This window comes from Psittacula echo (genome assembly GCF_963264785.1).
Source record: "Psittacula echo genome assembly, chromosome: 4".
Lineage (NCBI taxonomy): Eukaryota > Metazoa > Chordata > Aves > Psittaciformes > Psittacidae > Psittacula > Psittacula echo.
The window spans coordinates 73,914,400-73,934,513 of NC_137738.1; the positions used below are offsets into that span (position 1 = coordinate 73,914,400).

Genomic DNA, 20,114 nt, shown 5'->3' on the forward strand with positions numbered 1-20,114 from the left:
AAGTAAGTTCTCTACTTTTGCATCTTGCCATGCATCTTTCCAGTTTCTTCCAGTTATTACTTTTTGGAATTTCTGTGGGGTCCATACTCTGTGAGTCCTATACTTTTTTAGATTTTTCTTGCCCATCTCCTGTGGATGCATGTAGGCATTTGCTGATGTTGTAATTGACATAAGTTTATTGTTGTCTTTCATTCCTGGTTGTCTCACATCAGGAATGGGAGACGTTTGTCATTGAGAGACCTGACCTCTGCACAGATGCTATAACCTCTGCCTTTCTGATTTTTACTTAGCAAGTAACTGAAAACTATGTTATGGATAGGTCATTATGGAGCATTCTTTTCAGAAATCAGAGTATGTTCTATGACAGCTTAGGCATTCCTCTGTATATATTCAAATACCTCACCTAAGGCAAGACTTTCTGGAGATCTCATGCCTTGAGTCAATTATTTAATCATTTTTATACTGCACAATCTAATTTGTGTGGATGGTGATATTATGATTTTATTTTTACTTGTTCATAGTTAAACTGAGTGTATTAGCTGCCAAGGGGTTTGCTTGCCAGTAGGTAGTGTTGGGATGTGTGTCAGCTTGTCTTCTGTTCTCTTTTCTTCTTGCAGTTCAATATCTTCCTGATTTCATTATATTAAGATGATGTGCCAGCAAGGGACGAAGCATAAGCCTTTTTACATGCTCTTTGGACAGTAGAATTCCTCAGTCTTGAGTGTCTGTGGAAAGTCATCTAGAATAAATTATGAGCAGGCGAACTGAAATAAAGAAGGCTTTGAGCCTGCAGCATTCAAATATAGATCAGCGTTGTTCTATCTACTGGAACTATTTCACATATCTAGCATTAAAATAGGAATATGTATGTTTGGCTGCTGGTTGAAGTATTTGGCAATGATATGATGTGATAATATTTTCCTAGTCCTCCTCTTCCTACACCGTAGCTCCTAAGTCTGTGACACAGTTCTTTTATCAGAATATGTATTCAGAGTATAGAAGAAAATTTGTAAACTAATGCATCCATGCTGTGTTCAGTCAAGTGTCTTCCAGCAGTTAAATGTTGCCCCATTCCCCTGTTCTTTAAATGCTCCCCACCCTCAAACATGTGGATTATTCTCCTTGCACTATAATATAGAAAAGAAGTACTGGGGAAAAAAAATAATCATGGAGTCATTAAATTTTGCCCTTTAACTAAGATAAACAGATCATTTTATAACCTTGTTTTTGCTAAAGTGACCATGAGTAACATTGTTAAAAATATTTTTGGCAGTTATCTTCTGTATGACTTTTTTAATAGGTTCTTTTAAAAAAATTACAAAATGACTTTGTTTACAGATAGCAGATCAGATGTTCTTTCATAGTGATTATCGGCCCCTTATCCGTGATGCCAACAACTTTGTCCTGGATGAACAGACACAGCAGGCTCCACACCTTATGCCTCCCCCATTTTTGGTTGATGTGGATGGCAACCCTCATCCTGCAAGGTATCAAAGACTAGTTCCTGGTCGTGAGAACTGCAGGGAGGAACAGCTTATTCCTCAGATGGGAGTGACATCTTCAGGTATGGAAACTTTCACTTCACTACACAGTAGCCTATGTAGTTATCTCTAGGTGTCCTACACTTTCCCTTTCACTTCATCCTTTTTATTAATTTCTGGGCATAGTAGTTCATGTATCGTTGAAGAATTAGTGTCCATGGCACTGATTGCTTGTGACAATTACAGTATTGTCATTGATCAAGTCAGTGCTAGTTGATGTTACAATGCCAGTTAGCTTGGAGCTCATTTCATTATTGGAACAGTGTATGATGCTGAGTGAGCTTTCAGTTGATCTCTTTGGGGTAAGATTTCGTGCTTTTGAAAACCTGGGAAATTGACTGCTCTGCCACAGATCAGTTGGAGTAGGTAACACAAGAAGAGAAGAATGAGAGAGGACACCTTAAACATGCAAAATCCCCTTCCCCTTCAGATGAAAGCAGTCATTCAACTTAAGCTTTGATAGTTTGGTTAGAGAACTCTGAAGACTTGATAAGAGTACAGAATCTAGGAAGTTCCTGAAAAGTTGTCTCCACGCACACAACGTGGGAGGAACGTGCCTATTCCGAGCCAGTGGGTGGCTGTTTGGAAACTGCCAAATGTGGCCCACATGGGTGGGGCTGTAAAAATGGTGCCTGCTTGTTACATGTCACTAGTATGAATGAGCAAACAGTGACTGGTGAAAGCAGCTTTAAATGTTTTCAAGATAAGCATTGTTAAGTATTTGGATATTCTTGAAAATATAGGGAAAACTGACTCTGTCTGTAAACAGTGGCTTATACGTACACCACATTTAATCCTGTGTTGTGTCACACATTCTGGGAAGGTTAACTCACAGTGGTGTTAACAAAAGATCTCTTTATCCTCATTTGTAGACCCGAGAATTATAAGCCACTGAATACTTGAGTAATCATCTTTAAGGAGCATTTCCGTATTTCCTCCAAAATTATAGGAAGAAATGTTACCAGAGAAGCAACTGTAAGAAGGAAAAAGTCCCTTGTGGCTGAATGTATGCTGTGTTTTATTAAACTTTTTAGCTAGTGGCTTTGAAGCTAAATTCAGTTTCGAAGGAAGGATATGATTTAAACTTTGTTGTTGCAATTAGAGCGTAGCTCCACAACATTCTGAAATTCTTCAAATTTTAAAATGTTCTGGAAACATTCTTCAATATAATATCTTGAAATAAGTCAGACTCTGCATGCAGACCCAGGAATATTAAATCTAATGGTGTGGCTGCATATGACACATGAATGCCTATAGCAAGATGGTATCCATACCATTTTGTTTAATAGCAGGAAGCTATCAACTAAGCTGACACAAAGCCAGAGAGATGATGGAGAGACACAAGACATTTGTCTACCTCTTCACGGTTTAGCAACAATATATGCAGTCTTAGCAGAGCTAAAGTGTGTGCATGTTTCATATGTTACCTTCCACTAAGGAAGCTTGGTTTCTTTCTGAAACTTTATTGTGGGATTTGACGGATCTCCCTCGGAGCACTGATAATTTATTTCTTGTCAAGTTTTCTGTAGAGGCTTATGAGACCAGGGGGAATTTAGGTAGTGATGCTTGATTTACTGCTTAGATATACGTGAAGCTCCTTTAAACCAGATATTTTGAAAAATCAAATATATACTGGTGTCTTCATTATTTCTTTAAAAAAATTCAAAGAATTTGCTGTAACTTGTGAAGGCAAAATCTCGCAAGCTAGATACATAAAGAAACATTCATTTTGTTTAGGTAGCTGTTCCTTATTTAAGAATATTCTTGGGCTGTTAGTTGTTTTTCCCGTTGTTTTCAGCAGGCAGTATGTTGGATTATGTGAGATCACCAAATAAATCTGTCTCACTACATGAGTCAGAAAACATCCAGCTGTGGTTATACCAGAGCTCATCCCATGATTCCAAGCTTCTGCTGCTTTAGGGAAGTTGAGTTCAACTGCAGTAACCTTGAAACCCTGAGAGCAGTGTCTTAAATATTTATGTTCTTTCTGCATACCATCATCTGTTAAGAGAGAGCTGCTTCTGTCTAGCCACATAATCAAAGTTCTTCATTTCATAGCACGATTACTACAGTATCTTGTCTTCGATCTTGCAAAGTGCAGTTGATAATATGATATCTCTTCAGAATTATGCTGGGAAAATAATTTCTGTAGCTTGTTTCTTTGAACATTGTCATCCTTCAGTACAAAATTTTGCAGGTTCTGCTTCTCTTGACCAGAGCTTCCCACCAATCCACCATCTGACTATTCTGTGTGGAGGTATCTGACACCCCTTTTCAAATGAATACTGTAGCCCTTGCCTGTTTCTCCATAACTCTTAATTTTTTTGTGACCATTGTATGAAAAGAAGTTCTGTATGTTTTATGCTTACACGCTGTTTATTTTGCTTGCTGCGCAGATACAGTAATATCACCTTGTAATCACTTCTGTGAGAACTATTTCTTGTCTTTTATTCGAGACCTACCCAAAAGGAGGTTTCATGGCTGTTTTATATACCAAGGATTATTAGCATTACTTAGTCTGTGTCGTCATTATGCCCATATGGAGCTCAGTGAAACATTTTTACTGTTTGGTGTTCTGCAGTATAGATAATTCTTCTCCAATTCAGTTAGTCCTTGAAGTAGTTATTTTATTGAAGCTTATACTGAAGTGTTTAGCCTGCCCAAAATGCATTATAAAGCATGAATTAGAACAATTTATGTTCACTGAGAAACAACAGTTGTATTCAACTTCTGTGACTTGTTTGTTCCTGATCAAATTTAGGCATTTATTAGGAGTGGCGTGTGATCATCCTGACCCTCCTTCAGAAAATACAATGCTCTCAATATATTAAGGAAAAGGTTGTCCTGTTTAAAAACTGGCTGTTACAAAAATATGCATTAGCCCATATTTACACATGTGTATATGCATTTGGTCCTTCAACATTTGTATGTTGTTTTCTTGTATGTTTTACTTCACAGGATTGAATCAAGTTCTTAGTCAACAAGCAAATCAAGAAGTTAGTCCGCTGGATAGCATGATTCAAAGACTTCAGCAAGAGCAGGACCAGAGGCGCTCTGGGGAAGCAGGAACCAGTAGTACGAGTCGGATAAACAGAGGTAGATTACTGGGAGATGGGTGTTGTGGCTGAGAGTGGGAAAACGTAAATTACATTATTGTGCATGATTTGTGAATTTTCTGGAACTACCAGACAGGAGGTGTGAAGCCATGGAAAAGATGGAGCTTCCCTGGGGTTTTTTGTGTTTTGTTGGGGTTTTTTTAACCATTTTGCAAAATCTCAGAATTCTTACCATTACAGATTTATCTTTGATGTTATTGTGTATGCTTAGTCAGGAAACTTGAAGCAACTGCATTCCCTTAGAAGTAACTACCCTACTGTTTAATCTGGAATTGGCCATCTACTTCATTAAAACCTGAATTGTCTCAAATAACAAAATAGGAGGGAGAAAAGAGGAAGGAGTTGCTTGTTTTTCAGTACAGCTGTTCCATGCTTCAGTGTCTTGCACTAGATTGTGTAGTAGTTTTCAACACTTAAAACATCATGGTTGGCAATCCACCTGAGTAAGCAAGGGTAGCTTCTGTGTGGAAAGATGTAGAGAAATGTTGAAGTTTTGCAACAGTGTAGGTGTTTTGAAGGTTTTGGCAGGCATTTGTGGTTTTTTTGTTGAGTTTGTTTGTTTTAACCCTTTCCATCATTTCAACTTCTTGTCTGTAAATTTTACAGCTTGAATTCCTAATAATTCGCAGTGTTGTGGCTTCTTTTTCAAAGGTGTAGACGACACCGATTCAATGAGATAGCTCACCTTTTTATAACATGGATCTAGAGTGCAGTAGCAAATAGTCAGCTTCACATTTTTAAAGAAAAGCAAATCAATGAAACATTTCCTTCACTTCCAGTTGTTGATAGGGCTGTTCCTTTTCGATGTGAATTTTTAAGTATAATATACTGCAGCCCAGTAGCTGTTTACATGTGTGTGTTTTGATGACTATAGAAACCGATGAAATAGTTATATCCAGCTTATATTTAGTTTCTTTTGAAGGAATAGATAAGTAAAAGGTTTTGGGTGGTTTTTGTTTGGGTTTTTTCTTTTTTTCCTTTTAGTTTGAGTTTGTTTTTTAAATGCTTCTCTTAGAATTTCAGATCAAGTACAACTATCACTTTTTGACTTTTTAGGATCTGTAAGTTCTACCTCAGAAGTACATTCACCACCAAATATAGGATTAAGGCGTAGTGGACAAATTGAAGGTGTGCGTCAGATGCATAGCAACGCACCAAGAAGTGAAATAGCCACTGAGCGAGACCTTGTGGCTTGGAGTCGAAGGGTTGTAGTCCCTGAACTGTCTTCTGGTGTGGCCAGGTAAGCATAGGCCAAGTATGCAGTGAATGTTAGCTTGGTGAACTTAACAGTTTTGGAATTCATGTTGTTACAGAACTATTTATGTGATATTTATCCATTGTGTGGTCTCTTATTTGCTATAAAATCGGGTTTAGTTTCAAATCAGTTGTTTGCATATCACTTGAGACATCTTGGAATTGTAGAATAATTGTGAATAAAAATCACAATCATTTAACAAATGACAGAGTAATTTAAGTTGTATATGCAGTGGGATCTGGCTGCATCACTGTATTCTGACTTGTAACATAAGATTACAGTATGTTTTTACCCTATTTGTATCTGACATTATATGGCATTTTATGGCTGGGACACTGTCCTAATCCATTAGGTGCCTGAGGTGAATTTTGATTTCCAAACTGGAACTTTAGTTAATTCACTAATTAACTCTTGTGATGAACACTTACATCAGTAAGTCAAAAAAACTTCTCTAGTCACAATCAAACATAAGCTGCTTTAGCTTTTTGAAGTAAGATTGAAATCTTACTTTGTTCAGCAAGTGTAATATTGAAGTCGTATTCTGACTGTAAAGAAAAGATCCAGTATTCAAAGAGTGTTGTAAATGTTGAACATTTGTTCATGTTGAACATTCCTTGATTTAGAGTAGATCATCTCAGTTGTAGTATTAACTTGCTTTAAAGTTAACATCTCAATTATTTTTTTTCAGTAGGCAGGAAGAATGGAGAACAGCAAAGGGAGAAGAAGAAGTAAGAGTGTATCGATCAGAAGAGAAAAGGAAACACATAACAAGTCATATTCAAAGAGAGAATAAGATACCCACATTCTCTAAGGTAAATAGTCATGTTTAGCTTATAGCAGTAAGAAGCATAAAATGTAACTTGACGACTTAAGCGACATAAATTTACACTCCTCAGTTTTAAAAACCAGGGGTACAGGAATTTGTTTACCTCCCTAGAATGAGGAAGCACATCTCTACTTACGTTTCACTATATTCTGGATAAACAACAGGGATTGCTTTTAGAACCCCGTGAGAAGCCATGTGAATGTGGTGTTTGGGGCATGATTTGATGTCGAGAGTCTGTCACTATTAATCAATGTACCCTGCTACCCTTGTCTACTGTTTGACATACTGTTCTGCGGAAAGATCTGATTAAAACTCAAGTCACAATTCTTAACTTTATCATATTTAAATGCACCTCCAAGTACAGAACTGGATATTTTCTCTCATGGTTCCTAATAATCATATGGTGGTTTTGGATGGGATGTTTCTAAGTTGCAATTTTTGCTAGAGCTGGACTATATTTTTCAGAAAAGAGGAAAACAGGATAGATGAAATAGAAGGTAATGGGTTGGATTAAAAATCATAACTTAAATCATAAAAAGTTAAATCATAAAAGTCATAACTTGCAAAAAAATCTGACACATGTATGCAGGTAAGAAAATGTGAAGGACATATGTTCTACATTTACAAAAATTATTTTACTTTTTTGTTAGAAATCAGTTTTATCTGTGTATCTCACATGCTTATTTGTGCTTTTCTAGCTAAATAACCAATTATATTTTGTAATCTACGAAGTAATTTCAAACAACTGTAAAGGAGAACCCATGCTGTGGATTTTGTCGTAGGTTTATTCTAGATGAGACTGTTTCACCTTTAATCAGAAGCTTAGTAAAATACAGGCCTTAGGGAATGCCTGTACTTTGTCTGTTGAAAAGTAAAGGTGGCTTTCGGGGTTCAAGGTGGAAAATGAAAAATTAAGTGTTAATAGCAAGTATATAGGTGATTGTGCAGCTCTTTATCAGAATACCATAGTTAATGCCTGTGCTAATTATTACTCACAGTCTGGGAGAGGAAGGAACCGAGATTGAAAGCTGTATGGAAATAAGTAGATTTCAGATATTCAGCAGTGCTTCTGTGTTTTTTTAATAATGATGAATTAAATTTGAATGCAGTTGAAAGTGTAAATTTGAGATGGGCAAGTTTCTGCTTGATACTAAATTTGAGTGTTCAGTTTTGCTTCTGTTTTTATACTCAACCGATGTAAAGCTTTAGAAAGAAGTGAGATTAACACTCCCCCCAAAAGTCCCCTGATAATTTTCAGGTTTTCTCCAGTTTCTTTTGTGTATCAAAACTGTGTGCGTTGCTGTCTTAAGAAATAGTACTGATATACTAATTTCAGTGCTGCAGGCAGAACATTGTGTTTGCCCAAGGTAAAGCAAGCAAACATTTTTTTTTCAGTGTATGTCCAGGTTTTGTACATAGAGGGAAGAAGCTCTGTGCCACCTACGGTTCTGAAGGTTGACATGGCAGGGCTTATTAATGAAATATCAAGGCACCAGAAATCTCGTTAACTCCTATTTTCCTCTTGGGAATAATGGAACACAGGCCTCAAATTCAGATTTTAACAAAACTGTTTCTTGTCTTGAGGGGATATATTTTGGTGCTGAATTATAGACTTCCTTTTAGTTTAATTAAACAATTGCACTGTTCGAGAGTTGGTTTTGTTTGTTTTTTCCTGCAGCTACAGCCTAGTTAGAAGATCCTTCCTGATTATGTGAATTCCTACCAATTTACCCTTAAATTTCTCATTGGATTACAGTTTTCCTAAAATATCACTAGGACACAAACATAGCAGAGTAGGCTAGTTGGGCCAGCATTTTGGTTTCAGCAATTACTTCTATTGCAGCTTTGAAACAAAGAAACTTAATACGGATGTTTTTGAAAATCTATTCTCAGAGGAGACATTTTTTAGTCTTCAAACTTTAAAGGTAGTGCTGGATCCTTTTGAACCCCACATTTTCATTGTGGATATTTACGCCTTTAAAATCCTTCAGAACTACAGCTAGCTTGGGAAAATCTTTCTTCAGTTTCCTATACTTACTCGGAGAAGAATATGTCCTTCATTTATCTCAGTCCTTGAAGGGTCTGTGATCTGGATTCTGATGCCCGGAATGTGAGGGAGAGGGCTTGGTAAATTCTTTAGTCACTTCCCACCTTTGTCCTGAGGAGACAGAGCAAAAAGCAGATAGTCATGGTCTCTGTAATTGAGAATGTCAGTAAATTTTTTTAGAAATTACTGTTAAATTCAGTAACATTTCAGAACATTTAAATAAATCCTTCTTAAGCCCTACAGGGTACTAGCATCTTGTGACAAAAAACCTGACATTCTTCGTAGTTTATTCTTTGTGAAATGTGTCTCTACTTGGAGGACTCAGGTTGTTGAGAAGTACACTAATTAAAATCCCTTGAGATAAATCTCAGAGGAATTCAGAAATGAGTAGATATCAAATGGGCTTTAAATAAGCAAATTTGCAAGAAGAAAAGGGTGCTTGATCATAAGTGATTTGAGTCTCCAAATTAAACTCAGATTTAATGATTTGCATTGTCCAGTAGTGTCTGAACAATAGGCATCGTGAATTGGAATTGTCATCTTCTGCAGTGTCCATAATAAAATCAAATAAACTGGGAAGAGAAGCAAGACTGACTGCACTCTAGAAGCTGTTATGTGATATTTTTAAGGGTTTTTAAATAGAAGTTAGTAACTTAATTATAGCAGCTCTTCTGTTGCTGTTCTTTACAGTAACTGTCTGGCTTTAAATACAAGCTGTGTTAAGTTGAAGATAGAACTGGAAAGTATTGTGTAAATCTTCATTTTCCTTGAGTGCATGGAATAGGTTTTGATACTGATACCTTGTCATTTGTATTACAGTAGTGTTGTGAGACTACAGTCCTTTTGTGTTGCATAAAGAATTTTTAAGGCTTTAATGAGAGAATTTATGATCTAGAGGAGACGGCAACACCTTAAACAAAATATAGGGGAAAACATTATCACCTAGTAATGTATAGACTTAAAAATTACAGCATCAAAAATTCTAGGAAGTCCGTCATTCTTCAGTACTGTCAGGTGATCTGAGAACAGAATAAACAGAGCTTGTATTAAAACTTTGTTCTCATATGCAAATTCATTTGTGTTTATACCAGTAGGAAATACTCATTTTTATATCAGCTTTTGTGAAATTTATCAGTTCTGTTCATATAGTGAGAAAAATGTATATTCTTTTGTTCCCCTTAACTGAAAAGAGTGAAAAATACAGAAGTAAAATGAAAAGGAGGGCAGGAACAAATGTTAGCATTTTGGATTACAAGCTAAAAGCATAGGTCAGTAAAGAAGAACACAGACCAACTGTAATTACTTTTTGAGGAGATTCCAAGTACTATTACTAATTTTTTTTTAGGCCAGGGTCATTATAAGGGTGTGTTAAAAGTAGCACAGAATCACAGCTTAGTCTTTCTTCTTTAACAATATCTGCAACTTAGATGCAAGTCACGTAAGCATTCTCATTTTTAAAGTTAGAAACCCCACATTTCTTTGGCATAGGTCATGTTGAGGAGTGGTTGTATGTGATTGTTTGAGGGACTAATGGACTTGTGTGAGAGGAACTAAAAGCTTGGGTATTTTGACCTGAATAATGTTTAGTACCACTGATCTGCATGTTAAATGAAAAACTCTGCTTGAATTTCTAAGTCGGTGGTGAGGAATAGGGTTTTCTTTCTTTTTTTATTGTTAAACAAAAGCACGTTAAAACAGAATCCCAAGGGTTGGAAAGGACCTCAAAAGATCATCTAGTCCAACTCCCCTGCAAGAGCAGGGTAACCTAGAGTACATCACACAGGAAAAAAACCCGCAAGCCCTTAATGACAGAGGATAGAATGTGACCCTGGAATCTCCTAATTTTCTAAGTGGAACTGTATTTCAAATTATTTTTTTCAAGAGCATGCCAAAGATGGGAAGTGAGAGGAGTAACATGTTTAGGTAAATGTTCCCAGTCCAAGTAATTACCTTATCAATCTCCTGGGATTACAGAGCATTTTAATAAACACTGGAAGAGTGTGAGATTTTTATATGGTAGAGGGTTGATGTGGTGTGTGTTCTAGTAAAAAATGACAAAAAATGAAATATTTCAGCTTAAAGGTTATTAGAAATTATAAGCAGAAATTTCAAGGAATTAAAATTTGAGATTTTTATGGATGGACAAAAGTATAGGCCTCTGTGACAGGTGCAATGACTATTGTAGGCTAACAGAAACCAGTGATGAGAAATGTGTGCATTGTTTTGTTTAGTTGCGTTCCTCAAAAGTAGTAATTTCTCCATTTACATGTTATTTAAACACTACTTCCAGGTAAGTCTGCAAGATGTTAAGAGCAAAATAATGTAAAACCTGAGAGACTAAGCACTTACTGCTTAGTGCCCATTATTTTCACTGCCTTTGGAATAGTTCTTACTAATGTCTTACACATACATGATGTGGTAACAGTGAAAATGAGGTAATTGCCAGGACTGATCCAGATCTGAGAATATGGAAGGGTGCTCTTTAGTCAGAAGATGACAGGACAAGAGACAGTGGGCACAACCTGCTGAAACAAGCAGTTTTGCGTGAACATAAGGAAGCCCTTCACTGTAAAGGTGACTGAGCACTGCCACAGGCTGCTCAGAGAGGCTGTAGAGTCTCCAGCCTTGTAGATGCTCAGAAGTTGTCTGGACGTGATCCTGGGCTGCTGGCTTTAGGTGGCCCTTCTTGAGCAGGGGGGTTGGAAAAGATAACCTCCAGAGGTCCCTTCAATGTCAACCATTCTGTGAAATAAAAACTGCTTTAGCACTAACAGCTTGGGGGATTTGTTGTATTTATCATCTGGGGACAACTCATGATCATCAAAGAATGTTAAACTTGGACAAAGGTATATGCAGTGACCTTGGTAATGCAAAAGTATCCGTCTCCAGAAAAATAAGAACTTAAATTCGGGAAGGACATGTAAGTTCATGGAGAAAAGTTGGATTGAAGAATTTAAATAGCATATCTAGTCAAGAATGAAAACAGTTGTGTAGGCTACATTGACTTTCAGCATATCATTTCAAATGCAATGTTGTGAAAATCATATGCAGACAAAAAAGCCAGAGTTTCCTTTCTTTATCTTAAAGAGGCTGCAAGCATCTGTTTAATGTTAGGGTTCTGATACTTGACATATGCTTGTGCCCTGCCCCTGTTAAACTTTCTAGTAGAGGCTAATTCCTGTTTCTTAAGGAAGACCTATTTTTAGATAAAGAATAGATACTGCTGGTGAAGAAATAGTATGAAAGTGCTACAGCCAAGCTTTCTAAAATATCTGCAGCCCTGTATGAAAGCACAGCAAAGCTGTGCTTCCTGGTGGAGTCACGGTCTTAAGGACAGTAGAGTGCAGTGGTCTGAGTTGTCAGGACACCACTGAGTTTCCACTGTGTATTTCACACATAGTGTTACAAAGATGCTCAGCAGTGTCCGGATGACGTGTTTGTGTCTGTCCTGCTCAAATACAGGAAATGCCGTCATTTGTATTTTGCAGAAAAGCTGTTCTGACAGTAGCTGTAACTTCTGGCTTGTCCGTAGATGTGCTCTGGTATTATCTGGGAGCCTTGGATATGGTATGAAGTACTTGGCATATATGACTGTTCATCAAAGCGTAGCAAGAGAAAGTGCTGATTGAACCTCAGATCATAGGTTATCTTGGCTTTGTTTCCAAGCCTCCCATTAGAGTTGAGAGTCTAATTTCAAACTCTATTTAGGATATATATTTGGAGGGCAGGGGGCAGAGACCATCAGCTGTTTTTTCAGTCATTGTTGAACCTGTTGGTGATAGGTTCCATTTTGTCAGAAAAAGATTGTAATACTTTATTGTCAAACCTTAGCACCTGACCCCACCCATCCCTCAAATAAAGATCTGCCTGATCCGCAGCTTTTCATCAGAGTTTGGCAAAGCTGTGTGGAATAGGAGTCATGTTAAATATACCTTTTTTTTAGCAGGACGTGGCAGATGTATACCTTCTGGGCCCTTTTATGGTCTCTGCTTGAGCAGTGGGGTTGGGCAAGGTGATATCCAGAGATCCCTTTCAACTTCAGTTATTCTGTCATTCTGTTGCTTATAGATAACTACTTGTGTGTTTGGATGGTTTGGGTTTGTGGGGTTTTTGGTTTTCGTTTTGGGTTTATTATTGTTACCCATTCTTGTTTTGCCATTGAATCTTTCCAAAGCAATTTTGTTACCCTTTGGCATCACTCTGGCCCAGTTTTTTATACAGTCATGTTACTTGCTTCCAGGAAGGAATAGTTTGAGTGAGGGGGTGTTCTTTTTCCTCAGGCTTTGAATTGCCAGAACAACTCTTTCCTCCAAAACCAGAGTAATGCAAAACACTTCAGTTTCTCAAGGTTCCATAGTTTCAATATAAGTAGGGAAAAGCTATATTTATAACAGCCATTTGAGAAATCTCACCTCTGAATAGAAATGGGGATGTAAATTTTTAGGACTTCCATTTCTATAGAGAAGACATGATTATTTTTGTTGGGCTGTGATACAGCTTCTGTGAAATACATCCTCATTATTGTAAAGGATACTTGACTAATTTATTTCATTGAGTTTCTGTGATTCCATTCTGTTGTCTGTGCTTTTTCATACTGTGTTTCATGATGCTAAAAGGCAGACAGGCTTTATAAAAAAAGTTGCAATTCAGTGACAGAAGCAAGTTGCTGTAACGCTGGCTCTTGTAAGCTCTCTGCTTCAGCAATGAATCTTGAAAGCTTGACAAGGAATGAAGGACAGAAGGGCTCAACCCTTGTATGATGGGCTCAGCCACTAGTGTGCTCTGGAGCTGTTCTGGGTCAAGTCAGAGCAGCTTGAGATCTGGTAGTGCTGCCAGTTTGAATCCAGAAGGTCTCAAAACTTTTGGGTAATGATAAAATGTTGATTGTTGACCATTAAAAGTGTCTCTAGTAGCTGTGCTGTCAGTGCTAGGTTACCCAACTTGAATTCACTGGACAGAAAAACAGAAACACAATGCTCACTGAATAGAGCACAGAGCAGTTTGTGTTGGTCTGATGTGCTTTGGTGGAAACTGTAATACAGTTGTACAGTTTTCACCAAAAAGCAGTTACGGGTTTTTTTCTCCTCAGTGAGAAAATTTAACCTCATGAATCAACTTTTATCGTACATGACATGACAGATATTCTCTTCCCTACAAAAGAAAAACCAGGAGGAACAGGTACAAGTAGTCTGCCCTGCTAGAAGGCTCTGCTGATATTAGCATCTTTCTGTGGTTTGCTCCAGTTCTGCTTTCTTCATCTCTGCAACTGTGTTTTCAACCATAGCATCTGATAGATCTCTGAGGTTTCCTTTATGGAAGAAAGCACTGGTTAAGTGATACCACCTTTTGTGGCGTTTAGGAATGGGTCCAAAAGCTATTTAGTTGAGTCTGAGCTAAGCTTGAGTTTGAATATTCATGCCAAAAAATTAGCACAGAACTCTTGAAATTGAGATTGTAGCTCTTGGGGGGGGTGGGGGTGTGGTTCTTGGTTTTTTTTGTTCATTTGTTTGGTTTTTTGCCAGGGGTTGGGGGCTAAGGGAAGATAAATCACTTTGTGGGGAGAGCAAGTGTTTGCATTATGTATATTCTACAGGAGGAACAAAATCTCTTTATGCTGGAATGTGAAATATTTCTTAATTAGAGCCTTATTTCATTCTCCTAATCTTCATAAGAACTCAGATTCTTTCCAACTGACTCATTTGTTTGAACTGTTCTGTGCATCATCGTACCGTTTAAAGGCCTTTACTTGCTAACAGTCATCGCTGTATGCCAAGGGATGTATTGCCATATGGGTGCCTTTTCTGACAGATCTGACCACCCAGCTGCAAAATAACACACTCGGGAGTTCTCTGTAAGAGTCTCCATTCCTCTGATGTCCATTTTTAGTGTAATTTTGAGCTGTTAGAAGCAATTAGCAGCCTATCAGTAGTTAACTGATAAATACTTTGTAAGAATGATAATTAAAGGTGAAAAATTTTTATTATATCTGTGAAGAAATCTTCAGTATTTCCAGAATGTACTGAACTGCTTGGTGCTTGTATTCAGCTGTGCACATGGAGTGCTTTCTTCAGCAGCTCTTCAGTTTTGGACTCATGGCCTGGTTTGCATTTTGTGGTGTTGAAATTTGTATCTTTTTGAGACTGCAAAAGTTGCTTCTTGGAATACTATTATTAAAGAAAATACTATGTAATAATAAAACGTATGCACAAAAAATTATGTATTTTGACTTGTATCTTCACAGAACCATTCTCATGATCCTTTACTAGACACGAGCGACTCAAAAAAACAGCAGCAAGCTAATCAGCACAACTACCGTACAAGATATGCAGTAGAAGAAACTGCAAGGCCTGCTGAAGAGTTAGAAAATGGACACAGTTCCTCAGATGTAAGATCCTTATTCATGAGGCAATCTTACACGCTCCATTTCTACTTGTTAAGCTCCTGCCTCAGCTAATTAAACGTTGTTTCCAGTGGAAACTCATGTTGTGTTTTCCACTGTGCGTTTTCTTTCACCTCTTTAAAAAGTACACGGAATTAGGTTTTCACATGTTGCTGTATATTTAGTATTACTTAAAAATAGTTGTCAGAAAGGGAGAAATGCTTATTTGTAAGGGCATTTTATGAAGTGTATGTGTGCAATACTGTATCTTACCTCTATTTGTAAGCCTAATCAGTATTGCCCATATGGCCTAGGAAGTCACCAACTCTAGGTGGCCCTGCTTGAACAGCGAGGTTGCATAATACAACCTCCACACATCCCTTCCAGCCTCAACCACTCTGTGCTTCTGTAGCTACAATAGAGAAAGGAGTAGTAAGAGTATATAAAGTTCATACTGCGTTTTTGTTTGATATGAATTGAAAAGATGTGGAAATAATTGCATTAAAGGGGCCGGAACTAATTTTCAAAAAGATAGGCTAGCCTCTTTAATTGAAGATTGAGAATCACTCAGGACTCCACTGGCTATATGTTAAAAAAATGTTACTCTACACTTTCACATCTGTCCGGGCATAGATACTGTTTTATTTCTTTCATTTCATTACATCCATTAAAGTAAAATAACTGTTTGCAAACTAAAATGCCTTTTTAGCAACATAAAGCTTTTGTACTGCTAAATGTTTATAACACATATAAAGCCTAGAAGAGTTTTAGTCATATTGTCATGTGTTACAATTTTTTTGAGGTTTAAAGAAAATGCTTTCTTTTTCTCTGCCTCCCCTCTTCCCCCCCGTGTTAGGAAGGGGAAGTAGTTGTTGCCAGTGGTGGAACATCAGAAGATGATGAAAGAGCATGGCACAGTGATGGCAGCTCTAGGTAAGTGACAGTATAAAGTGCTGCTGATATATTTTAAATAATCTTCTGTAAACAGTTAATGAGTAATAATGAAAACTTGTGCACATTTAGAAGAAAATATGCAAAAGAACTCAAAACTTTCAGGGTTTAATTTTTAGCTATATTACTAACTAAAATTTGGGAAAGGTTTCATCCTTGTTTGTGAGAAGAATTGCTTCCATTTGGTTTTGTAGCAGGGTAGCAGGCATGCTTCAGGCATGTTGTAGCCTTTTCCTGTGACTGTCAGTCTGTGCTGTGTGACTGCCTCTGCTGACCCTTGGTTTGAAATTAGAGAGCGAAGCTTGAGATAGCTTCACACCATCCTTCGTTTCTTTAGCAGATTGAGGTGGGTTTTTTTTGCTAACTTTTGTTCAAATTGTTCAAAATCAGAAGTTCTGAGAACAATATCCAGACTTTCACATGTATCATTCTTGAATTGACCGTGTGAACAGTGGTTTGCTTCTTGTGGTGCTAGAAGCTGTTTCTTGCAAGACTGAATGATCTCAAGGCTTTTAGTTTACTAACACTTAAATTGTAGATAGAATATAGGGGTTTAGGCACTGGTTTTAACTGTTAAAATATTGTAGTTACTTAGAATGTTGACTATGATCTTCTGTTGGGTTATATCCTGTAATCCAATGGACTCTGAATTGTTTTTTAAGTTCCATTTTTTAATTTCTTTTCTATTTTGGTATATGGTACATAGTGACTACTCAAGTGATTATTCTGACTGGACGGCAGATGCAGGAATCAATTTGCAGCCACCAAAGAAAATCCCTAAAATTAAAACAAAGAAAGCAGAAAGTAGTTCAGAAGATGAAGAAGGACCTGAAAAACAAAAGAAGCAAATTAAAAAGGAAAGGAAAAAAGGAATTGAGGAGAAAGATGGACCATCAACATCACCAAAGAAGAGGAAACCCAAAGAGAGAAAACAAAAGGTTAGATGTTCTTTTTATATTGCAGGATGCTCACTCTTGATGCCTTAGAAAGAATTAGTTCTATGATACAGTTACATGTACCACTTAATGTTGTCTAATTTGAAAACACATCATGACTTGTGAAAAATGATAATTACTGACTCTTGTAAGTTAAATGATAGATTGTCGTAATGATGCGCTTTCTAAGTGTGAGGCGCTTTGCTTAAGGAACAGTTTTAATGTTCTTAATACCATCTTTTCACAGACCAGAAACTTCTTTCTATGAATGTATTGAGTATTAGTATAACATATGCTTGTATTTTTCCAGCTGTACTGACTGTACAGTACTCCCTGCTTAATTGCACTTAGTCTGCACAATCATGACATTTTTTTCTATCAATTCCATGATATATGATGTTTGCTTTATGCTTGCTGCTATACTTCTATCGGGAGAATTTCACTTGATCAGAGTTCTGCTGTTTGTCTGTTTTGTATTTTGTTTGCTTTCGAATATATTCATGTCGTTCCTGTTTAGATCAGTACTCATGGAAATTTTGAGTTACTTTTGTTGCATTTGAATATGTTACCCTTGGAGTGTCCCACTTGCAGTGTGGTGATAGAGTCTTCTGTCAGTGGCTATATGGTGTGGATTTCTGTACAACTGGCCAAGGTTTCTTTCTGTACATGGACAGGATTCTGTTAATTTCGAAGCAACCTTGCTTGAATGGTTGTATAAAACCCTGTTTTATCTGGCATATCAGATATAGACATGCAGTGTGCACTTAGGACCAGCAACTGCAGTGAGCTTTGTTACTTACAAATGCATGATATGAACACATAGAATTTGAAATTGCAGTCCCACAGCACATTATAATAAAATATACCATTAGGTAACATGGAGGTACCCAGTCTGCGTCATTTCCACATGCTTTGCCTCTGTTTGTTTGTTAATCTCTCCCTCCTCCTTTTGTGGGGCTCCTTAACTGGCAGCTGTATACTTGGTCTTATGAACCAAAGCAGTTGATTTTAATAAAATACTTCCCAAAATACAGGGCTTCCTCAAATGTTATTTAATTCATATTAATCTTCTATGTTTATTTTCTTCAGAGGTTGGCTGTAGGAGTTCTGGCAGAAAATGGTTTGACACTGGAAGAATGGCTGCCTTCAGCATGGATTACAGACACTGTTCCTCGTCGGTGCCCATTTGTGCCACAGATGGGGGATGAGGTATTGTATTTTTTTTTCCTCTGTGTTCTTGCTTCTTTCAGCTTGTTTTTGCCTTCTTCTGTTTTCATCTACGCATTTTTTTCCCAGAGAATTATTATCAGAATATTTGGGATTTTATTCAAAACTTTGTTTTATCTGACTAAAATTTGCTTTCATTCCCTTTAGTCTTTCCCAGTGTTGCTTTGGCTTATTTTTATTCCATACTATTGTGATAACATTCCTTCTTGCACTATGTTCACTGTGTTAATTTCCTCATGACATGCATACAAGCATGAGGTGCTTTATGTAGTGCAACTAGTTCTTAGTGGTAGCGTATCTTGTATGCTGAAGAACAGGTAAAAAATCAAATACAAATTGAAGTTTAATTAAACTTCGGTTTGGGACTTGAAATAAAACCCAGGAATTAAACCTCTGAGAAGGAGGGTGGGGGTTTGTGCTTTGCTTTGTTTGTTTGTGAATTTATTTATTCTGAAGAAAAACTGATACTGTTGGTTTCACTTGTGTTTCTGGTATTGGGAAGCTTCTGCTGGTCTCTTAAGACAGAAAATCATAAGGGAAGTTACATATATATGTATTTTATAGGAATTAGACTGTAAACAGCTTGTAAACAGAGCCCAGTAGCAAAAGGACACCCACTAGTTTCTACTTTGGAAAATGTGAACATTACAGTGAATTGTATGAATAAGTAGTATCAGATAGAAGGCAATCTTGAAAACCAGAGTCTGCATTTTTTCTAAAATCTCCTCAGGTTAAAATAAGAGGAAATAGCTGCCTTATGCTGTAATGTGTAGTCTTTTGGCTCTTCAGGGAGGTACTAAACAGGGTGCTTGTAGAGGTCACACCTTCAGAATGAAGTTGGAGAAATACTTGACATGATGGCAAAGTTGATTAACTTTCGTCCTGAGCCAGAGCTGTTTGTAGGCACCACCTCAGATACTGAACCTGAGCAAAGGTTGAATGTGCAAGCAGTTTTGTTTTTACTGGATCACTTCACTGGTGCAGTTCACAGCACAGCTATGCAAAAATTACATCACTGTTGCTCATGAAGGGAGGGAAGGAGCACTTTGAGAGTTGCAACTGGAGAAAATGCTTATGGATTTATACCCTCCAGCAAGCATGTTTTGGAGACTATGCTGTTCAAAAGTTCAAGTCCAAATAAATATATTTGGTGCCTGATGCCATCTGGATACAGTGAAGCAGCCAAGGATTTATCTGTATCATATTACTCAGGAGACTTTAACATCGTATTGGTTTAGTAAGCTAAACTGGTGTGTTTGGTTTGGCACCTGCTGAATAGCGTGTGCAGTGTGTACTAGGAATATCTAAGTAGGCTACATCCTTTTGCTGAAAAAGGCTTTATATTGGTGAACAGGAAATTTCATGTCCTGTGCCTAGAAAGTAGGAGTAGTTGCACTAATAGAGCATACGTTTGTAATAAAGCTGCTCTGTCTAAAATTCAATTTCTGATGCTTGTCCTCCCCAGGTTTGCATAAAATGTGAAAAGAAGCTATTAATCTAGTAAGTTATTTTTGAGATCCATAAGAACAGAAGATCGGTTTAATTAGAGATGGTGATGAGAAGAGGTCTCCTATGGCCTTTGAACATTTTGGTGGATGGTTGGTGTGTTATAAGATTTGGGAGGAGAGATATTTCAGATTCATTCTCTTACAGCTGTACAAGCAAGTAAGAAAAAACAGTAGTGCTATATTTAGTTCTCAGCGCGTAAGAATAGCACATACCATCCCTTTTCCCTTCCTAAATACTCCCATTTACAGACCTTTGTCAGGTGTTTTGAGGGTCAGCAGAAAGAACCAGAGAGATGTGACTGCAATTCCCCTGTCTTGATTATCAAGCT

The 20,114-nt window shown here is 37.3% G+C and overlaps 1 protein-coding gene across 5 annotated transcripts in view; it reads left to right on the top strand.

The window, feature by feature from the left end:
• Positions 1–20,114, top strand: part of PHIP (PHIP subunit of CUL4-Ring ligase complex) — a 110,082-nt gene that overhangs the window by 61,652 nt on the left and 28,316 nt on the right. For 3 of the 5 annotated variants that reach the window (XM_080615137.1, XM_080615138.1, XM_080615140.1), the window contains exons 17-24: positions 1,339–1,564; positions 4,500–4,637; positions 5,714–5,897; positions 6,601–6,724; positions 15,027–15,170; positions 16,021–16,097; positions 16,822–17,053; positions 18,140–18,259. In XM_080615137.1, coding sequence (XP_080471263.1) covers positions 1,339–1,564; positions 4,500–4,637; positions 5,714–5,897; positions 6,601–6,724; positions 15,027–15,170; positions 16,021–16,097; positions 16,822–17,053; positions 18,140–18,259 — 1,245 coding nt within the window. Of the gene's footprint in view, positions 1–1,338; positions 1,565–3,738; positions 3,799–4,499; positions 4,638–5,713; positions 5,898–6,600; positions 6,725–15,026; positions 15,171–16,020; positions 16,098–16,821; positions 17,054–18,139; positions 18,260–20,114 lie in introns of all 5 variants that reach the window. The other 2 variants (XM_080615136.1, XM_080615139.1) reach the window with 2 other exon arrangements.